General features: G+C 43.3%; 1 protein-coding gene across 3 annotated transcripts in view; it reads right to left on the bottom strand.

Annotated features, from left to right (window-relative positions):
* TIAM1 (TIAM Rac1 associated GEF 1) overlaps positions 1-20,142 on the bottom strand; it is a 448,148-nt gene that overhangs the window by 67,648 nt on the left and 360,358 nt on the right. For all 3 annotated transcript variants that reach the window (XM_064380092.1, XM_064380091.1, XM_064380093.1), the window contains 2 exons: positions 12,861-12,942; positions 2,257-2,343 (listed from right to left, as the gene is read on the bottom strand). In XM_064380092.1, coding sequence (XP_064236162.1) covers positions 2,257-2,343; positions 12,861-12,942 — 169 coding nt within the window. The remainder of the gene's footprint in view (positions 1-2,256; positions 2,344-12,860; positions 12,943-20,142) is intronic.

The raw sequence follows: 20,142 nt of genomic DNA on the forward strand, positions 1-20,142 counted from the left end.
CCAATATCTTTCTAGACACGCCGGTATTGGGACCGTGTTTGTGGACCAGGAGGACAAAATGGACATCACTCTTGCATCTGCTGAGAACAGAGCAAGGGGGTTGGTGCAGACGATCGTTTAGTCTTCATTTAACACCAGGGTTCTCAGATTCAAAGAACTAAAACAGGATGTGACTGAAACCAGGATGGCAGATTCCCCACCCCCCGTGCCATGCAAACCGGCACACTCATTGTGCTGAAAGAGATAAAAATCAGTCTTCGGGCTTGAAGGGGAAGAAAGTCTGTCATCTCTGCTCTTAGCTGAGCTGCAGCTCAGTGACTGTGTCACACTTTGGCCCCAGGCTGCCTATGGCCTAGAAAGCATGGAAAGAAAAAGAAGGAAAATGCTCCTCCGCGACAATCAGCAGCAGATAAATTATTCCGACTTTACTTCCCACTCATCACGCCTTTGCCTTTCCGTGCATAGCCAAGTCTGCAGTTGTGCTTCTCCAGCGTTTACAGGACAGGTCAGTATAACCGGCACAGGTAGCTTACAAGCCATGAACCACCCAGAACTCAGCTGAACCAGGACAGAAAAGGCAGTGGCAAAGATCAGCACTCAATTTCCCTTTTCTGCTCCACTCAGTAGCAGTTAACATAACAGATGCAAGGTGAGTACATCTAAGCACAGTTGACCTGGATGTGCTGATCTCGGACATTCAACATGTATTATTTTGCCACCGCTTGGATGAAATTACAAATCCCATAGCAAGAAGGAAGAAACAAAGGTGGATTTCCAGCCCTACCTACCCGTCCCATTTATTGACAGTGAGTATAGTGGGTTGAAGAGCGTGTCCCCCTGCAAATTCATGTCCACCCACAATGTCAGAATGCAACCTTCTTTGGAAATAGGGATAGATATATACTGCAGATGAAATTATAATAGTATCATCATTATAAGTATATAATATTACACATGTAATTAAGTTACAATGAACTCATAATGATTTACAGTAGGTCCTAAATCCAATGGCTGGTGTTCTTATAAGAAGGCCATGTTAATGACACAGAGTGACACACAGGGCAGAAGCCATGTGACTTAGGGCAGAGATTGGAGTGATACAGACATAAGCCACAGAATGCCAAGCTTCTGGCAGCTCCCAGAATCCTGAAGGAGGCATGAAGCCATTCTTCCCTCAGAGGATCCAGAGGAATCAATCTTGCCAATACCTTAATTTCAGACTTCTGGCCCCCTAAACTGTGAGAGGATACATTTCTGTTATTTTAAGCCACCCAGTGTGTAGCAGTTTATTATAGGAACCCTAGGAAATTAACACTGTGAGTAAATCATCTAGGTTGCAAAGACTGACCAGGAGTAGAAAAAGAGTGGAGAGTTGGGGCTCCCCAGGTAGCCCAAATGCATTATGGCCCCTTTCAGAGATGAAATGAAACAGGCAGGGTGTAGCAGGGAAGCGCTCTCTAAGGAAGGGGAGGGAGGCTGGATCTCAAATCCCTAGGTTCTCAACTGCTGCAGATTCTTCCATGAATGGAAGCAACAGAACATCTGATCTGAAAGAGTTCTGAGCCTTCAGGCAATGGCCAGTGTCAGCTTTGATCAGTGTGGACCAAAGTACAGAGGGTTCTTTCCCCATGCCCTGCTCCAGGAAGAACCCCCTCAGATACCCCACACCATCCTAAAAGGTGGAGAAGGATGACCACATGAGTAGAATGGGATTTCCCACCAGCCCCATGGAAATGGGCTCAATCAGATTTAAAATCCAAAAATGTATGACTTGGGAGGCTGAGATGGGAGGATCGCTGGAGGCCAGGAGTTCAAGAACAGCCTGGGCAATACAGCAAGACCTCTGACTCTGATGAATGAATGAATGAATGAATGAATGAATGAATGAATGAACGAATCAGTCAGGTATGGTGGCATGCACCTGTACTCCTCTAGGGACTCGGGCGGATGAGGGGAGAGGATGGCTTGAGCCCAGGATTTCAAGGCTGCAGTGACCTATGATTGCACCACTGGACTCCAGCCTCGGTGACAGAGCAAGACTTTGTCTCTAAAAGTTAAAATAAGAAAAAGTTCAAGAATATGACCTTTCTCTTATACTTAACAGAATAAAAACTGCATTCCCTGGAAGAGTTTTCAATAAGAAAATGTTCAAATACTTTTCACAAATGAATCCTTTGAGCATATGTTTCTCATTCAAAAACTGGAGAAGTCTTAAAGGGCATTTAAGATGGACAGACCAGCTCTTTATTGACTTACCTTTCTTGGAAGCTAAACCGGTTTCCTTCACTCTATTCACGTACAGCCTTCGAATACCATCTTCTTCCACAGAAGAAAGTGAAAACCCTGCGAAACACAAAGACAGAATGGCAGGGCTCACACCTTCTGACTGTTTAGCAAACAACAGGAAGTGCCTGCTGCGAACAAGGTATGTTTCATGTCTGTGACTACAGTTTGGAGTGATTGTTTTTTTCTTGTTTTACAAAGCAGAGAAGTGTATTTTTAGATCACTCTGGAAGTCACTACTTGTAAAAATAAAGATTACTAGGTACGTCTATCTTCATATTACCTACCAATCAATTCAAAGGAAAGCAAATTATTTCGTTTGACCTTGCTTACACTCCTCCAAAGCACGAAACAGAAAGATTAGCTTCCCTCAGAGTCCCCAGACATTTTTCATCAAACCTACGTCCTAGAACATGTTGCCACTGTACTGTTGGAGGGTGTGTGTTCATCCATATGTATGACTGTAAGGACGCGGCTTTAATTTAACACAATTCTGCAAACAGGAGCAAGATGCAACTCACAATACAAATCTGTAATGTGAGTGACACATTACAGAAACTGTACCTGATTTCACCCTCTACCACTATCTGATCATAAGATTATCTTATATTTCTCTGGGCTGCCAGAGCTCAAAGCCCATTTGCTAATTGACCTTGGGCTATGCTACATTCTTCAGAGAGGAAAGCAGAGTGAGGTCCAGGTATTATTTATTTATTTATTTATTGAGATGAAGTCTTGCTCTCGTCACCCAGGCTGGAATGCAATGGCATGATCTTGGCTCACTGCAACCTCTGCCTCCTGGGTTCAAGTGATTCTTCTGCCTCAGCCTCCAGAGTCGCTGGGATTACAGATGCCTTCCACCACACCCAGCTAATTTTTGTATTTTTAGTAGAGATGGGGTTTTGCCATGTTGGCCAGGCTGGTCTCGAACTCCTGACCTCAGGCGATCCACCGGTCTAGGCCTCCCACAGTGCTGGATTACAGGCGTGAGACACCACGCCCGTCTGAGGTCCAGGTATTCTATGTGGCTTGAGGATCCTGGGTACTTACAACTCTATGGTTATAAGCCCTGCTCACTCCTGTTTCCAGACTGCCTCATGTAAAATGCTTTCCTAATCAGTTACTTGAATGTCCTCTATGAATATCTACTTTGCTGAAGGAAAGAAATACCTTTGCAGATACTTCTAAAAAGGGCAATGAGAACACATGTCATTGTGTCTATCGGCAATAATTTCAGCTCTGGGAGAAAAATCATCCCATAATATAGACATGTGCCTTAATGCTGAGGGGAAAGCAGGGACTGGAGGAAAAAAAAAAAAAAAAAAAAAAACCAACAGGCAAATAGCAAAACAGAATGACAAGATTTGGTTCCAGGGAGTCATTGAGCCTTTTTAGGGCATGTCATGAGGAAGACATGGTTTTTCATTGAGTTTACTGGACCAGGAAATAACCTCACGTAGGCAAAACAGCTAACTGCCATCGCCCGCCTAAGTACTGTAACACCCTCAGATGGGGAACAGCACAGGGCCGCCCCTGAGGACTTTCCAAAATCTTCATTTCATTCTCTTATTTTAAATTCTCTTCTTTCAGCAACTTCTAACTTTCAGATTAAGTGTCAAGAAGCCTTACTAAAATCAAACTATTTTTACACAAGAACCATTTAACTTACATTAGCCTTAACGCAAGTGTATTTATCTGCATTTTAGAAGAAATTTTTAAATAAAAATTTGTTAAGATAGATAGAATCAAGGGCTCTGTCATAGGGAAGAATGAATAGTAGTCATCTAAATTTTGGAATTTCCTTTCTGAAATGCCATCATTCTATAACATTCTGAGACCAATTTTTTTTTCTTTTTATAAAAAGAGGCATGGTCTTGCTCTGTCCCCCAGGCTGGCATGCACTGATGTGATCTTAGCTCATTGTAGCTTCAAACTCCTGGGTGCAGGCAATTCCCTGCCTCAGCTGCCAGAAGAGCTGCGACTGCATGTGAGTGCTATCACACTTGGCTAATTTTTTAATTTTTTTGTAGAGATGGGGTCCTAATATGCTGCCCAGGCTGCTCTCAAACTCCTGGCCTCAGGCAGTCTTCCCACCTCAGCCTCTCTTGAAGTTTTGGGATTATAGGCGAACACTACTGCGCCTGGCCCCAGTTTCTTTTCTATTAAAAAATTAGCACCCTTGGGCCAGATGCAGTGGCTCACACCTATAATCCCAGCACTTTGGGAGGCCAAGGCAGGTGGATCACGAGGTCAGAAGTTCAAGGCCAGCCTGGCTCCATCTCTACTAAAAATACAAAAATTAGCCGGGCACGGTAGCAGGTGCCTGTAATCCCAGCTACTCAGGAGGCTGAGGCAGGAGAATCGCTTGCACCTGGGAGGTGGAGGTTGCAGTGAGCTGAGATTACGCCATTGCACTCCAGCCTAGGTGACAGAGCAAGACTTTGTCTCAAAAAAAAAAAAAAAAAAAAGAAAAAAAAAAATGAGCACTCCTGTGGAGTACCAGGAAATACCCTTGTTTGACTGGAAGATGGCAGGAGAGCCAACACAGTGAGAACCTGCTACAAGTCACCTGAAGTCAAGTTGATGAAGACATCTCAGGTATTCATTTGCTCCATTCCTTTTTTTGTGTGTGTGATGGAGTCTCATTCTGCTGTCTCGGCTGGAGTGCAGTGGTGCAACCTCGGCTTACTACAACCTCTGTCTCCCAGGTTGAAGCAATTCTCCTGCCTCAGCCTCCCTAGAAGCTAGGATTACAGGCACACACCACACCACACTATACTCAGCTGATTTTTCTATTTTTGGTAGAGATGGGGTTTCGCCATGCTGGCCAAACTTGTCTCGAACTCCTAACTTCAAGTGATCCGCCTGCCTCGGCTTCCCAAGTGCTGAGATTACAGATGTGAGCCACCACACCTGGACATTCCCTCTTTTCTTGGTCTTCTTTTTTTTTTTTTTTAATAATCAAAAGGTTAAAAATAGGAGTGAAAATGGAGGAGACTTCCAGTCTGAGGACTGCAACTGATTCTGTAATTTGTATCAGACAACTGGGTAAAAAGAATGGGTCTGAGAAACAGATCATACATTTCTAATTAGTGGGGAAATCTCTGTGATAGGAAAGAGGATGGAAGAAAGGATGATGGGTGTGAAGACCACCCAAATGAAAGCTGAAAATTTACAAATCTGAACAGCACTTTAGCTCTGTACTGGAACTCATATTGGACACCGGTTTAGGGGTCAAACAGGAGCCCCTTTCAGTGTTCCAGGAAGACAGCTCTCCCCACACCCTGCCTTGGAACAAACATGTGAGTGGCTTCCACTTAAAGATGCCAATATTTTGCACAGTAGGGAGAAAACACTATAATCATCTCCTATATTAACAAATATAAAGAAAATTATGAAATATCCTACAGCTGGATTATGTGGAGCTGAATGAAGAACATAATGATTTTAACCGTTAATCAGCAAAGTCAGGTCTATGTCTTTTCAATAGGACAGCAATATTCTAAATCTCAGCAGACAACTCTAGTATCATCCAAAATGACCATCCACAGGGGGCAGAGGGAGATTACTCAATATAAATGGATGTATCGACAAACTGGAAGGCTGTTACTTTCAAAGACAGGAAGGCATCGTGAGTGGCAACTGGAATAATGATCAGAAGAATGAAGGAAGTGATTAAAACTAAGTGATAAAACTAAGGCCGGGTGTGGTGGCTCATGTCTATAATCCCAGCACTCCTGGGAGGCTGACACAGGATGAATGCAGCAGGAGGAATGCATGAGTCCAGGAGTTCGAGACCAGCCCTGGCAACATAGTGTGACCTTGTCTCTACAATTTTTTTTTTTAATTAGCTGGGCATGGTGGCACACACCTTGTAGTCCTAGCTACTTGGGAGGCTGAGGTGAGAAGGATCTCTTGAGCCTAGGAGGATGGGGTACAGCGAGTCATGATCGTACCACTGCATTCCAGCCTGGGTGACAGAGGAAGACCCTGTCTCAAAAAAGAAACTAAGAAGAACAAACTCATGAGATGAACAACCCAAAGATTCCTCACACTGGAAAAACTGTAACATGATAAATAACAGAGAATTACTCAGAACTAGAGACCAGGATCCAATGAAAATTCAGGTAACAAGCACAGGCACCTATAACATGAGGAGGACACATGACTAAAAAATATAATAGTTCTAGAAGTACCCAGAGAAAAGGAACACTAAGTTGCTTAAATGGCAGCCTAGGACCTCATGCTCAGTCTAAGTATCACATAACTACGTATGTGAACTAATTTCAACAGCAAAGTCTGGAAGTGAGCTGAGGGCTGAGGTGGAGAGAGGGGCAAGAGAGACAAATTAAGTAAATGTTTCCTCTTTAAATGTGTTCGGTCAGTGGGATTATTAAATGACATTTTCCTCCCTAAAGTGTTCTAAAATAGAAAGCAGCATTTGATCTGTATTGTGAGATGTTTCTGTGTCTGTGCCAGTAGCTTTTATTGTACCGACCTCAGTATCTAACCAGAAGCCACTTAGCTAGGTGTTAATCTTAGATAGACATGGGCTGAATTTCAACTCTGTGGGCACTTTTAATCCAGAGGCAATCAGGTCTCTGAGGAGTGGGGGAATCTTTCACCTCTTCAATCAATATGCTGTTGGAACATCGTACACCAAAACCAACCTGAGCACTGAGAAGAAATGATTTACCTGAGCGTATTAGCTGTGTGTGGCAGGGCTTTTCAGAGTGAGGGCGAGGAACAGGTGCCAACTGTTTGCTAATGGCAGTAGTGTAAGGACAGAAATCGCGACTAAGCATTGAGAACCTCTTGGAGCCCTGACATTGCCACAACCTCCATGCATGGGATTTTGTATTTCAAAAAAGCAGTGGTGGTCACAAAAAGTGGAAATTGGCCAGGCGCAGGAGTTCACGCCTGTAATCCCAGCACTTTGGGAGGCTGAAGCAGGTGGATCATGAGGTCAGGAGTTCGAGACCAGCCTGGCCAATATAGTGAAACACCGTCTAAACTAAAAATATAATAATTAGCCAGAAATGGTGGCGTGTGCCCGTAGTCCCAGCTACTCAGGAGGCTGAGGCAGGAGAATCACTTGAACCTGGGAGGAGAAGGTTGCAGTGAGCCGAGATCGCACTACTGCACTCCAGCCTGGGCAATAGAGCAAAACTCCATCTCAAAAAAAAAAAGTGGAAATTAAAACACCTGCTTCTTTACATCAGATGAGTTGAGAAGCACTGTTTGTAATACTCTCAAGATTGATGCCTGCTGCCCTGTCATACCTTCCTTGGGGGGAAAGGTAAATGGGCTCTGTGAGTAATTCAGTGACTTTAATAAAAAGTATTAAAAAGTATACAAACAATAACAGTTTTATGCCTAGTTCCTATTTCTGAGTCCCTGAATCACTCAATCTTAGAATTAGAGTCCAAGGCTGGGTGCGGTAGCTCACACCTGTAATCCCAGCACTTTGGGAGGTCAAGGCAGGTGGAACATGAGGTCAGGAGTTCAAGACCAGCCTGGCCAACATAGTGAAACCCTCTCTACTAAAAATACAAAAATTAGCTCGGCGTGGTGCACATGCCTGTAATCTCAGCCACTCAGGAGGGTGAGGCAGGAGAATCGCTTGAACCAGGACCTGGGAGGCGGTAGTTGCGGTGAGTGGAGGTCATGCCATTGCACACCAGCCTGGGCGACAGAGTGAGACTCCATTTCAAAAAAAAAAAAAAAATGTCCAAGAGTTTTGAAATTCAGCCTTCTGAACTTGGTCTTTGCTAGTTTATCCTTACTCAACAAAAATTAAGTAGACTGAAGAGAAAAAGAATAATCATTATGGAGCATCTAATTTTGGAGGATCCAGGCTCCAATTACAGCTCTAATTACTGAGGTTGGCCTTTTGCTGCATAATAAGCTGCTCATAAACATTTATTCCTTGCCACCAGAAACATTCTCCTGACTTTATGATGTCTTTAGTTTTAAGGGCAAGAGATAAAAAGCAGGAAGTTATACTGCAAGTGGCCAGTGTTCAAAATTGGGTTATCTTCATTAGGCCCAAATCCTTTGTTGAGTATTCTGAGATGAAGATTGGTGGCCTACAGGGGAAGGTGCAGAAGGAATATAATATCCCACAGCTCAGAAAATAGTTTAAAGATTTTCATATGCTAAAAAGCTTCATCACTTGGGCTGGGTGCAGTGGCTCATGCTTGTAATCCCAGCACTTTGGGAGACTGAGGTGGGTGAATGACTTTAGGTTCTGGAGTTCAAGACCACCTTGGCCAACATAGTGAAACCCTGTCTCTAATGAAAGTACAAAAATCAGCCGGGCATGGTGGCACGTGCCTGTAATCCCAGCTACTTGGGAGTCAGAGGCAGGAGAATCACCCTGGGAGGTGGAGGTTGCAGTGAGCTGAGATCACGCCACTGCACTCCAGCCTGAGTCTCAAAAAAGAAAGCTTAATAACTTGATTCAGAAAGAAATCTTTTTGTTTTTTTTTTTGATACGGAGTCTCACTCTGTTGCCAGGCTAAAATACAGTAGTGTGATCTTGGCTCACTGCAACTTCCACCTCCCGAGTTCAAGCAATTCTCCTACCTCAGCCTCCCAAGTAGCTAGGACTACAGGCACATGCCACCACATCAAGCTAATTTTTTATATTTTTAGTAGAGACAAGGTTTCACCATATTAGCCAGGATGGTCTCGATCTCTTGACCTTGTGATCTGACCGCCTCGGCCTCCCAAAGTGCTGGGATTACAGGCATGAGCCACCACCACCCGGCCTGATTCAGACAGAAATCTTAAGTGAGCATATGCAGGAGTCTTTATGTCTTTCCACCAATAACTCTGTTCTCCTTCTAGCAAACAGTAGATTACACTTCTGTGCTCCCTTGTACATAGGTATGGTGGTGTGACGTGCTTTGGCCCATGAATTGGGAGTGGGACAATATCTGCCTTCCCACCTCCTCTATCCCCTCTGCTCAGTGACAAGCACTGTCCCAGGTGGCAGCTGCTCCAGGACTGGGTGTAGAATGAGGACAACATATGGAGTCTCAGCCAACCCACAAGGGATGTGTGGTGAACGTCAGAAATAAATTTCACTGTTTTGAGCCACCAGGCTTTGGTGGCTGTCTGTTACCTCGGCTAACCTCACCGTGCCTGACTGATATAGCACAGTATGGATTTTCCTCACTTAATTTACTCAGGCACCAACTCTGTTACTATTCAAGCCATACGGGGTAATGCTAAGTAAAGAAGACTGGTCTTAAACATATGGAAAGGAGCATATATTTAACTCTGCCAGAATGTAGACAACCGCATAGGAAAGCGTTAACACAACAGGCCTGACTGCTATTCTTCGAAAGACCTGCTTACAAATTTGGACCTTGGCTTGCATCCTGAGAACTTGGATTCTGGGAGGGTTCCCAGCACCCTCAGCGGCTCACAGCGCCTAAACTGTGTGTACAAACAATGGCACTTATGGTGAACACTTACTTTCCTCCTGGGACTCTGGAATTTTGGTGTGTTCTAGGCAGAGGGTGCCTACGGAACCAGTCTCCCCAGAAAAGCCCTGGGCACTGAGTTTCTAACCACCTTCCCTACCGTAGCAGGATTGGTGGGGAACAAACCTTTCGAACACCGAACCGAGAAAGGAAGTGGCTTTTTATTTGGCTGGGAGCTGTGGGAGGCTAATGCCTTGACCACCGAGCTCTCCAAAAAGCAGCTCCTTTCCCTTTTTAAGGGCTTACAACTCTAAAGGGGGAGCAGAGGTGAAACTGTGTTATTGTCCATTGGCTGGACGTTTGACCTCACAACCTTTGGCTTCACTGATTTGCTGGTTCATATGCAGTGCGAGCGGGAACAGGCAGGGAGGGGGCTTACAGAGACAAGACAAAGGTAGTCAATTATTAGCTGATAGATCTATTTCTAGGAGGGGATCTGGGTCATGCAAACGTGGAGGATGTGACCCAGTGCTGGGCTCCGGCTGGTAGTGATAACATTCTTTGCAACTCCTTCAAGGCTTATAGATAGCAGAGACTCTGGGAACTGAAAAGGGAGTCATTTTCCCAGTCCTTAGGCCTCTTTATGGCCTGGTCAGTGGCATCAGCAAGTCGCCTGACCACAGATTCAAGCTCTTTGGTATTGTATTTCTTTTGTTTTCACCCTCCCTCCCATCCAGAGTGGAGGGAGGAGGTGGAGGCCGGGAAGCGGTAGGTAGGGAGGGGGTCTCCCCTCTCATCCCCCGCTTTGAGAACACTATGAAGGAGCATTTCTCAAGTGTTGTCACAACTTGGTGCTGGGGGAGTTATCCTCATTCTCTGTGACTCTGCTGAAACAGGCCTCACTGAAACTCACACATGGTGTCCCCTAGACTTTGCTCCATGCGCCTTTTCCCTTTGCTGATTTTGCTTTGTATTTACAGAGGAGTTAAGATGAAATAATTTAGGCAGATAGTAGGGGAAGAAAGTCCTCAGTAAGGCTTTTCTTTTAATAAAAAGCAGCCCCCAAATAATTTTCTTTCCTATCAAAAAGCAGCCTGTAAAATCGAGCTGCAGACACAGACAAGCAAGCTGGAAGCTTACACGGGTGAATGGCGGCAGTTGTGCCAATATGAAACTGCTAGCGAGGACTAAGCACGTTCAAAATGGCGGCTCCATCCTCTCTTCTCTTTGCCAGTACAGTCAGGAGCAGGCAACATGGCCATGGCCAGGCAAAGACTCCATTTGCATAATAAAGATTAGGATGGGGCAGCCAGCTTCACTGCTCTGAGTGCTATGTAGATGTCATACCTGGCCCAACCAATCGGTGGGCCCTATGTAAATCAGACACTGCCTCCTCAAGCCTGGCTATAAAATCTAGTGCACTCTGCCGTGGGCCAGAAGACCCAGTTGGGCGCGCCTCTCTCTTTTTTTTGCCTATTAAACCTCCACTCCTAAACCCACTTCTTGTGTGTCTGCATCGTCAATTCCCTTGGCATGAGGGGAATGAACCTTGGGTATTTACCCCAGACAATGAAGCTGCTTTGGTATCATTTTGCTATTAAAAAAAATCATAGTTGTTAGTATGACCAGATGCTGAGCTCTGCGGGTCTTCCTAGTGAATCAGCAAACCTAGGGATGGTCTTGGGGACCTCCTCTCAAAAACACAATACCAAGATAAGTTCCTTTAACATTATTTGTGTGGGAAGGGAGGATGATGTCTATGTTTTCAGGAGAGGGGTGTAAAAGAAGAATTCCTGCCAGGCGCAGTGGTTCATACCTGTAATCACAGCACTTTGGGAGGCCAAGGTGGGCAGATCACAAGGTCAGGAGTTTGAGACCAGCCTGGCCAATATGGTAAAACCCTGTCTCTACTAAAAATACAAAAATTAGCCAGGTAAGGTGGCAGGTGCCTGTAATCCCTGCAACTTGGGAGGCTGAGGCAGAAGAATCGCTTGATCCCGGGAGGCGGAGGTTGCAGTGAGTCGAGATCACGCCACTGCACTCCAGCCTGGGCAACAGAGCAAGACTATGTCTCGGGGAAAAAAAAAAAAGAATAATTCCTACATTTCTAAGGTATCATAGTATATGTTAAACAAAAATTAAGGAAAGTCATTGTTGTGATTCGAGTTTTTGCATTACGCCCAAAAGGCTAGATCAAATAAAAATGGAGTCACTCATGCTGGATGCCACATAAAAACTTTCAGGAATCAGGTAGGTCCCCAAACAGACCAGTTTTTCCTGAAAATAAGAGATTCCAGTCTACTTGAGTCAGCAAAATAAGCAGGTCCCCCCTACTTCAACCCTTGCAAAAAAGTAACCTGAAGTAAGGTAACGTTAAACAATCAGGTTTCTTCTACTTTTCTGTTTCCTTGTCTCCCGCTTACAAAAATCACTGTTCTGCTGTTGCCGAGAGGAGGGAGCGCTCATTCTTTTTTTTTTTTTTTTTTAAGACGGAGTCGCGCTCTGTCACCCAGGCTGGAGTGCAGTGGTGCGATCTCAGCTCACTGCAACCTCCACCTCCTGGGTTCAAGCAATTCTCCTGTCTCATCATCCCAAGTAGCTGGGACTACAGACACCCGCCATCGCACCCGGCTAATTTTTGTAATTTTAGTAGAGATGGGATTTCACCATATTGCCCAGGCTGGTCTTGAACTCCCGACCTGTGATCCACCTGCTTCAGCCTCCCAAAGTGCTGGGATTACAGGCGTGAGCCACTGCGCCCAGCCCGGGAGCTCTCATTCTATTTTGTAGGATGGAAGCTGCCTCATGCATTAATCACAAATAAAAGCTAATCAGATTTATAACTAAATTTGCTGTAACTTTTATCTTTTGACATATAAAATATCTACCCACTTCCTTTTTATGACAGTAGAACCCCAATAATAAGAAGTTATGAAATTTAATAAGTTATGAAATTTAACACCAAAGTCTGCATTGTACCCAGAGTAAATATTCCTTTGTTTTTCTACTGTGACTACCCTCCACAGCACAGGAGCCAGATATGCTATCTGTTTTAGAATGGACCCAAAGGCATTTTGTTGAGTTGTAAATAAATGCACGCTTACATAAAAAAATACTTTAAAACACAAAGAAAAATAAACTTACCGTAAGTATCAGCAGCTGTGTCTGACTTCTCAATGTGGATGCTCTGAGTGACTTTTGGACAGATTTCAATTTCTTTGTATAGCTGAAAGTTACAAAGAGGAATCTAATTAGAATTTCATTATCACTAACTTTTAAGAATGGTCATCATTTCATAAATCTACTTTTTCACAATTGACACTTATGTGAATTTGCACTTCACCATCTTTTCATTAAATGGAACTCATTAAGAGTAAAAAGTCCAAGTAAAAACTTGGCCGGGCGCAGTGGCTCACGCCTGTAATCCCAGCACTTTGGGAGGCCGAGGAGGGCGGATTACAAGGTCAGGAGTTTGAGACCAGCCTGGCCTACATGGTGAAACCCCATCTCTACTAAAAATACAAAAATTAGCTGGGCATGGTGGCGTATGCCTGTAATTTCAGCTACTCGAGAGGCTGAGGCAGGAGGATCACTTGAACCTGGGAGGCAAAGGTTGCAGTGAGCTGACATCTCACCACTGCACTCCAGCCTGGGCTGCAGAGCAAGACTCTGTCTCAAACAAATAAACAAACGACCAAACTTACAACTGTCATCCTCAAACACAGCCACAGTTTAGTTTCCAAATAATTCCTCCACATAATTCTGTCTCTTCCGACCCAATGTCTACCACAGACCTGAAAAATAATACTAAAGTAATGGAAATCTCTAGCTGTGGGGAGAAAAAAGTTTATTAAAATCAGGAAGAGGTTCTAAAGATCTTGGTACGGAATTCATGGAAATAAGATCCACCTCTGTGCTTCCAAAACGCTCACGTTACTACAAACAAGTAGAGACAAACATTGAAACAGAAACAAGTTACGCAAAGGAGGATATTCTTTTTTTAGCCACTGAACTGTATTGAAATTAGCTAGAAAACTGAAGTACACAAATTAATCGGCACTCTAAAAACCCAAGAAAGGAAATAATTTATGACTAAGTCCTCAAAAGCAATTGCCACAAAAATGAAAATTGAAAAGTGGGACCTAATTAAACTAAAGAGCTACTGCACAGAAAAAGAAACCATCAATAAACAGACAACCTACAGTACGGGAGAAAATATTTGCAAACTATGCATCTGACAAAGATGTAACACCCAGAATCTATAAGGAACTTAAATCAACCAAAAATGAATAATCCCACTAAAAAATGTGCAAAAGACATGAACGGACACTTCTCAAGAGAAGACATACATGTGGCCAATAAATATATGAAAAAACGTACATTAATCATCAGAGAAATGTAAATCAAAACCACAATGAGATACCATCTCACACCAGTCAGAATGGCTATTACTAAAAAGCCAAAAAAACAACAGATGCTGGAGAGGCTGCAGAGAGAAGGGAATGTTTTTTTTTTTTTTTTTTAAATGGAGTCTCACTCTGTCGCCCAGGCTAGAGTGCATTGGTGCGATCTCAGCTCACTGCAACCTTTGTCACCCGGGTTCAAGCAATTCTCCTGCCTCAGCCTCCCGAGTAGCTGGGATTACAGGGGTGTGCCACCACACTGGGCTAAATTTTTTTTTTTTTTTTTTGTATTTTTAGTAGAGATGGGGATTCACCATGTTGGACAGGCTGGTCTCAAACTCTGACCTCAAATGATCTGCCCACCTCAGCCTCCCAAAGTGCTGAGATTACAGGCGTGAGCCACCACACTGGGTGGAGAAGGGAACGCTTATATACTGTTGTTGGGAATGTAAATCAGTTCAACCACTGTGGAAAGCAGTTTGGAGATTTCTCAAAGAACTTACAACAGAACTACCACTTGCCTCAGCAATTCCATTACTTGGTATATATCCAAAAGAAAACAAATAATTCCACCAAACAGACACGTGCATGTATGTTCACTGCAGCACTACTGACAATAGCAAAGATGTAGAATCAACTTCAATGCCCATCCAGGGTGGACTGGGTAAAGAAAATGTGGTACATGTATACCACGGAATACTATTTAGCCATGAAAAAGAACAAAATCATGTCCTTTACAACAGCATAGATGCAGCTGGAGGCCATTATCCTATGTGAATTAACACAGGAACAGAAAACCAAATACCTTCTCACTTTTTTTTTTTGAGGTGGAGTCTTGCTCTGTCACCATGCTGGAGTGCAATGGCATGATGTTGGCTCACTGCAACCTCCGCCTCCTGGGTTCAAGCGATTCTCCTGCCTCAGCCTCCCAAGTAGCTGGGACTACAGGCGCCCGCCACCATGCCCAGCTAATTTTTATATTTTTAGTAGAGATGAGGTTTCACCATGTTGGTCAGGATGGACTCGATCTCTTGACCTAGTGATCCACCCACCTCGGTCTCCCAAAGTGCTGGGATTATAGGCGTGAGCCGCAGCGCCTGGACCCTACCTTCACACTTATAACTGGGCGCTAAACAATGAATGCTCATGGACATAAAAATGGCAACAACAGACACTGGGGACTACAAGAAGGGGAAGAAGGGAGGGGGACAAGGGCTGTAAAACTAACTGCTGGGTACTAGGCTTACCGCCTAGGTGATCGGACCAATAGTACCCCAAACCGCAGCATCATGCAATACACTCAGGTAACAAACCTGCACGTGTGACCCTTGAATCTAAAATAAAAGTTAAAATTAATTAAAAACTTTTTTTAAACAAAAAAGCCTGGAAAAAGAGCTTTTGTACAAAGCCAAGATAAGAATGATGCAGAGTTCACACATCAGAAACATTGTTGTTTAAACGATAGTTCATTTTCACATGTCAAGATCTATCATCAAGACAATAACTTAAGGAGTTCTGACCATGCGCCATGCCTCTCACACTAACTCCATGAGACAACCATGATCTCCATTTTACAGATACAGGCAAGAGGCTAAAGAGGAAGTGCTTTTCTAAGTTCAGAAAACCAGTACATGCATAGCTGGGATTTGAACCCAGGTCTGACCGGCTCTAGAACCAAAGTTCTTACCACTATACTACAATTCTCCCAGACCAGCACTCACTGGAACGCAGGGCATGAAAGCAAAGGGAACCTACCCTCTTAGGTCAGTCAAAGGTTCAAATCCAAAATTTGTAATAAAAATCTAAAAACAAATAGATGTGTCAAATGCCCATGTAGAATTTTTAAATTATTACTCCATCTTGAAATGAAAACCAATTTTGAGTCAAGGTCAGTAACACAAAATGTGGCTGTTAGCACTAAAGAGAAGTCTTGATGGTTATCTAAACTTGCCGGCAGCTCTGACCACACAGCCATTCGTCCAGAAACAATTTTATTCAGGCAGGTAGAAAAGAGAGGCCAGTTTCTTCTCTTTATTTGCTTGGGGCATTTGAGAGGTCAACATAAGACTTGCGACTCAGGAGCCTGAAAAAACAGTTTGCTGTACCAGAATGCCAAGGAGTGTGGGGGATAGGAACGAGGACAGGACAGCTTGGATCCTCTTCAACACCTTAATTTGATGCAACTTCTACCAAATGCAAATTGTCAAGGGCATAACTGGATATGGTTTTGGTGTCATACCTTAGAAATGTTTCATGCAAATAAATTTACAAATTAGAATAAATCAGTTGGCCCAGCACGGTGGCTGATGCCTGTAATCCCAGCACTTTGGGAAGCCAAGGTGGGCGGATTTCCTGAGGTCAGGAGTTCAAGACCAGTCTGGCCAACACAGTGAAACCTTGTCTCTACTAAAAATACACACACACACACACACACACACACACACAAAAAAAGCTAGCCGTGGTGGCATGTGCCTGTAATTCCAACTACTCGGAAGGCTGCAGCAGGGGAATTGCTTGAACCAAGGAGATGGAGGTTGCAGTGAACCAAGATTGCACCACTGCACTCCAGCCTGGGCAACAGAGTGAGACGCTGTCTCAAAAAAAAAAAAAAAAGAAGAAATCAGTTATACTACTTTTTCATTCAGAGAATAGCCACCCAAACTCTAAATACTAAATTATTACATTCAATAAGGTTTACAATATATATCGTAACATCACAGAATGCTCAATGAAACGTTATCAACTATATTCACTTCAACTTAGTAGGAGCATTATTTTTTAAAACTTTAAGAGCCAAACTCTTCCTCCAGGTGGCAGTATATAACTGTGTGTTCTAATCATTTCCACAGGATCTAGTGGGAATAGAGCTTCGCACATAATCTTTCCTATTTTTTCATAATACTTTTTCCTAGTTTTCTTTGGAATTAGTGTGAATGTCGCTGTGTCTTCTGCTGGTCTCAGACAATAATTCAGTATCATACAGACAGGCCCCCTGGCCACACATCCTTAGGCTGGTTACACTAAAGCCAAGTTTAGTGAACACCACTAAAATAAACTAGATAAAATTTCAAGAAGGATTTGTCCTTTAAAATATAAAAATGCAACCACAATATTTGGAACTAGAAATTTTGAAATTCAGTAGTTTTATACATAAATGCATTTAACAATGAAACATCTTACATATTCTCTTTCTTTCATTAAATCGATAATGTTGCAACTTTCCATTTTCAAAAACTGGATGAGATCATCAGATTTTAAGTAACAAATTGCTTTGCTTACCTAGGCTCTTGGGTTCTCACAAAATCATGATCATTTCCTTCTCTGTCTCCTTTGGATGGCTTGGTCTGAGCCACCATCAGGCTCTTGCGTGACAATGGCTCCCTACAGCCGCCTTATGGCCCCTGCCTGCTCATCTTCTCACACCCTGTGGGCCACTCACCTGCCACAGTGAGCCTTTCAAAACAGATGTCAAACAATCCTCTTTCTCTCTGGGGTTTTCTATGGCACTTAAAATCTACATGGCCTGTCCTTTTTCCCTCCTCCCCTCATCTTATCTCCTGGATCCCCCATTTCACGCCCTTCCCACCCATCCTCCTCACACACCTGTTAAGCCACCCTCTACCACAGCCACCCTCCAGCTGCCTGGGCCTTAGCCAGCTTTGTTGTCTCAGCCTAGAACACTTTTTTTCATTTTCTGAGGCAGAGTCTCGCTTGGCCGCCCAGGCTGGAGTGCAGTGGTGCGATCTCAGCTCCCTGCAACCTCCACCTCTTGAGTTCAAGTGATTCTCCTGCCTCAGCTTCCAGAGTATCTGGAACTGCAGGCATGTGTCGCCACGCCTGGCTGATTTTTGTATTTTTAGTAGAGACGGGGTTTCACCATGTTGACCAGGCTGGTCTTGAACACCTGACCTCAGGGGATCCGCCTGCCTCAGCCTCCCAAAGTGCTGGGATTTTGGGATTACAGGCGTGAGCCACCATGCCTGACCAGCCAAACACCTGTCTGCAAAATACCTCTATGAGTCTACTCCCTCACTTCACGCACCTCCCTGTTCAAATCTTAAACAAAACCCACAAAATAAAATAAAATAAAAAAGCAGTAAGACCCACAAAAACCATCTTAAACAAAACCCACAAAATAAAATAAAATAAAAAAGCAATAAGACCCACAAAAACCATCTTAAACAAAACCCACAAAATAAACTAAAATAAAAAAGCAATAAGACCCACAAAAACCATCTTAAACAAACCCACAAAATAAACTAAAATAAAAAAGCAGTAAGACCTGCTGCAGTTGCGCCATCTCCCTCTCTCTACTCGCCCCAGCCTCTTGCCTTTCCGGGCTTTGAATGTTCCCTGACATGTTACACATTCGCATGTATTTTTATCTGTTTCTGCAAACTTGAATATGGGTTCCACCAGGAGCAGAGCTGTTTTGGTGTATCCCCAGTGCCTAGAATAGCTAGAACAGTGCCAGGCATACAAATGCTAAGTAAGTATTTGCTAGATGACAGCTGGGTGTGGTGAGGGGCACCTGTAATCCCAGCTACTTGGGAGGCTTCAGGAGGAAAATCGTTTGAACCCAGGAGGCAGAGGTTACAGTGAGCCAAGATCGTGCCACTGCATTCCAGCCTAGGCGACAGAATGAGACTATATTTCAAAAAAATAAAATAAAAAATATTTGCTGGATGAGTGAATAAATTGACCAGTGTTTCTGCAAACTTTATTTCTACCTGTCACTTTTTAGGAATGCATTTAGTGTGGGTTTTTGAAAAGAGCTTCCACAGACTACAATCGATCGTTCCATTGACTGGACCCAACAAAGAAGTCATCATGAAAAAGTAGCCAAACAGGTGTCACTTATATTAAAAACACAACCAGCAAAGCAGGGAAATCAGTGGCTAACATTCCTGATTATTCATAAGCAAGATAATCCCTTGACCGCCAAAATAAACACACTAGACCCTCCAAAAAGATCTTTAAAAAAATATAGCACATACTTTTGCTAGTAACTATTGGTCTTACCACTAAAGACTGACAAAACAATGGCAGAGAATAAGATATTTTGGGAGAGTCACACACGAATGAGTCATTTCAAAGGAACTGGCTTGCAACACTTGAAAGCTTCCCATGTCCATCAAAATCAAAATGGAGGTGAGCTAGGGAAACCAATTAACTGTGTGTGGTCTGATGCTTATTCAGTAAGGGAGAAGACACTGAATACCTGCAGACTCTCAAAAAGCATCCAGGAATGCTGTTCAGAAACCCCCATCTCAGAATGACACTATGCCTAGCTTAATGGCCTAACGCACAGATTCAAAACCAGGGATCCATGAATAGACTTTAAGCTGTCTGTGAATGTGGATGATGAAAAACAGGAATATCTTTATATTTACAAACCTTAAACTGAAAAATCAGCATTTCCTTTTATCATAAATGAATGTAGGCAACAAACGTAATATGGTAGCAGTGCCTGTGACTCCGTCACAAATAGAAAGCACAGTTATCTTCATATCATGTTTTAGCTGCTGTTCACGTCTCAAAATATTATTTACGCTCATTGCTACTTCAGAACAGTGGTAGCTATTACACCTACTGCTAGGCCTTGTAATTTAATGATCTGGCTATTATGTCTACGTCTAGCTATTAAGTCTTATAATTCAATGAGCTAATAAATATGAACATATATTATCTATAATTTAAAAAAATATTTTTGAGAACTATTTCAATATATTTAGGGCACAGGTAAGCCTACATATTCTATTTTATGCAATTGAAAATATCATTCTGAGAAGGGGTCTGGAGGCTCCACCAGGCTACCAAGAGTATCTAAAGGACGAAACAGTTAAGAACCTTGGTCAAAACAGAGGTATTGAGACTGTGGCATCTGCATCCTTAGAGATCTATGGCCTGGAGACCTTTTGCAACAGGCCAAGAAATAATACCATGGTCTCTCTGTACTTTAGATTCTTTCAAAATACATATATAACTGTATGCATACAAAAACTGTAGATCGAAACAGACTA

The sequence above is a fragment of the Aotus nancymaae genome, unplaced genomic scaffold, assembly GCF_030222135.1.
Source record: "Aotus nancymaae isolate 86718 unplaced genomic scaffold, 86718_ANA_hifiasm-v0.15.2.pri h1tg000022l_1, whole genome shotgun sequence".
NCBI lineage: Eukaryota > Metazoa > Chordata > Mammalia > Primates > Aotidae > Aotus > Aotus nancymaae.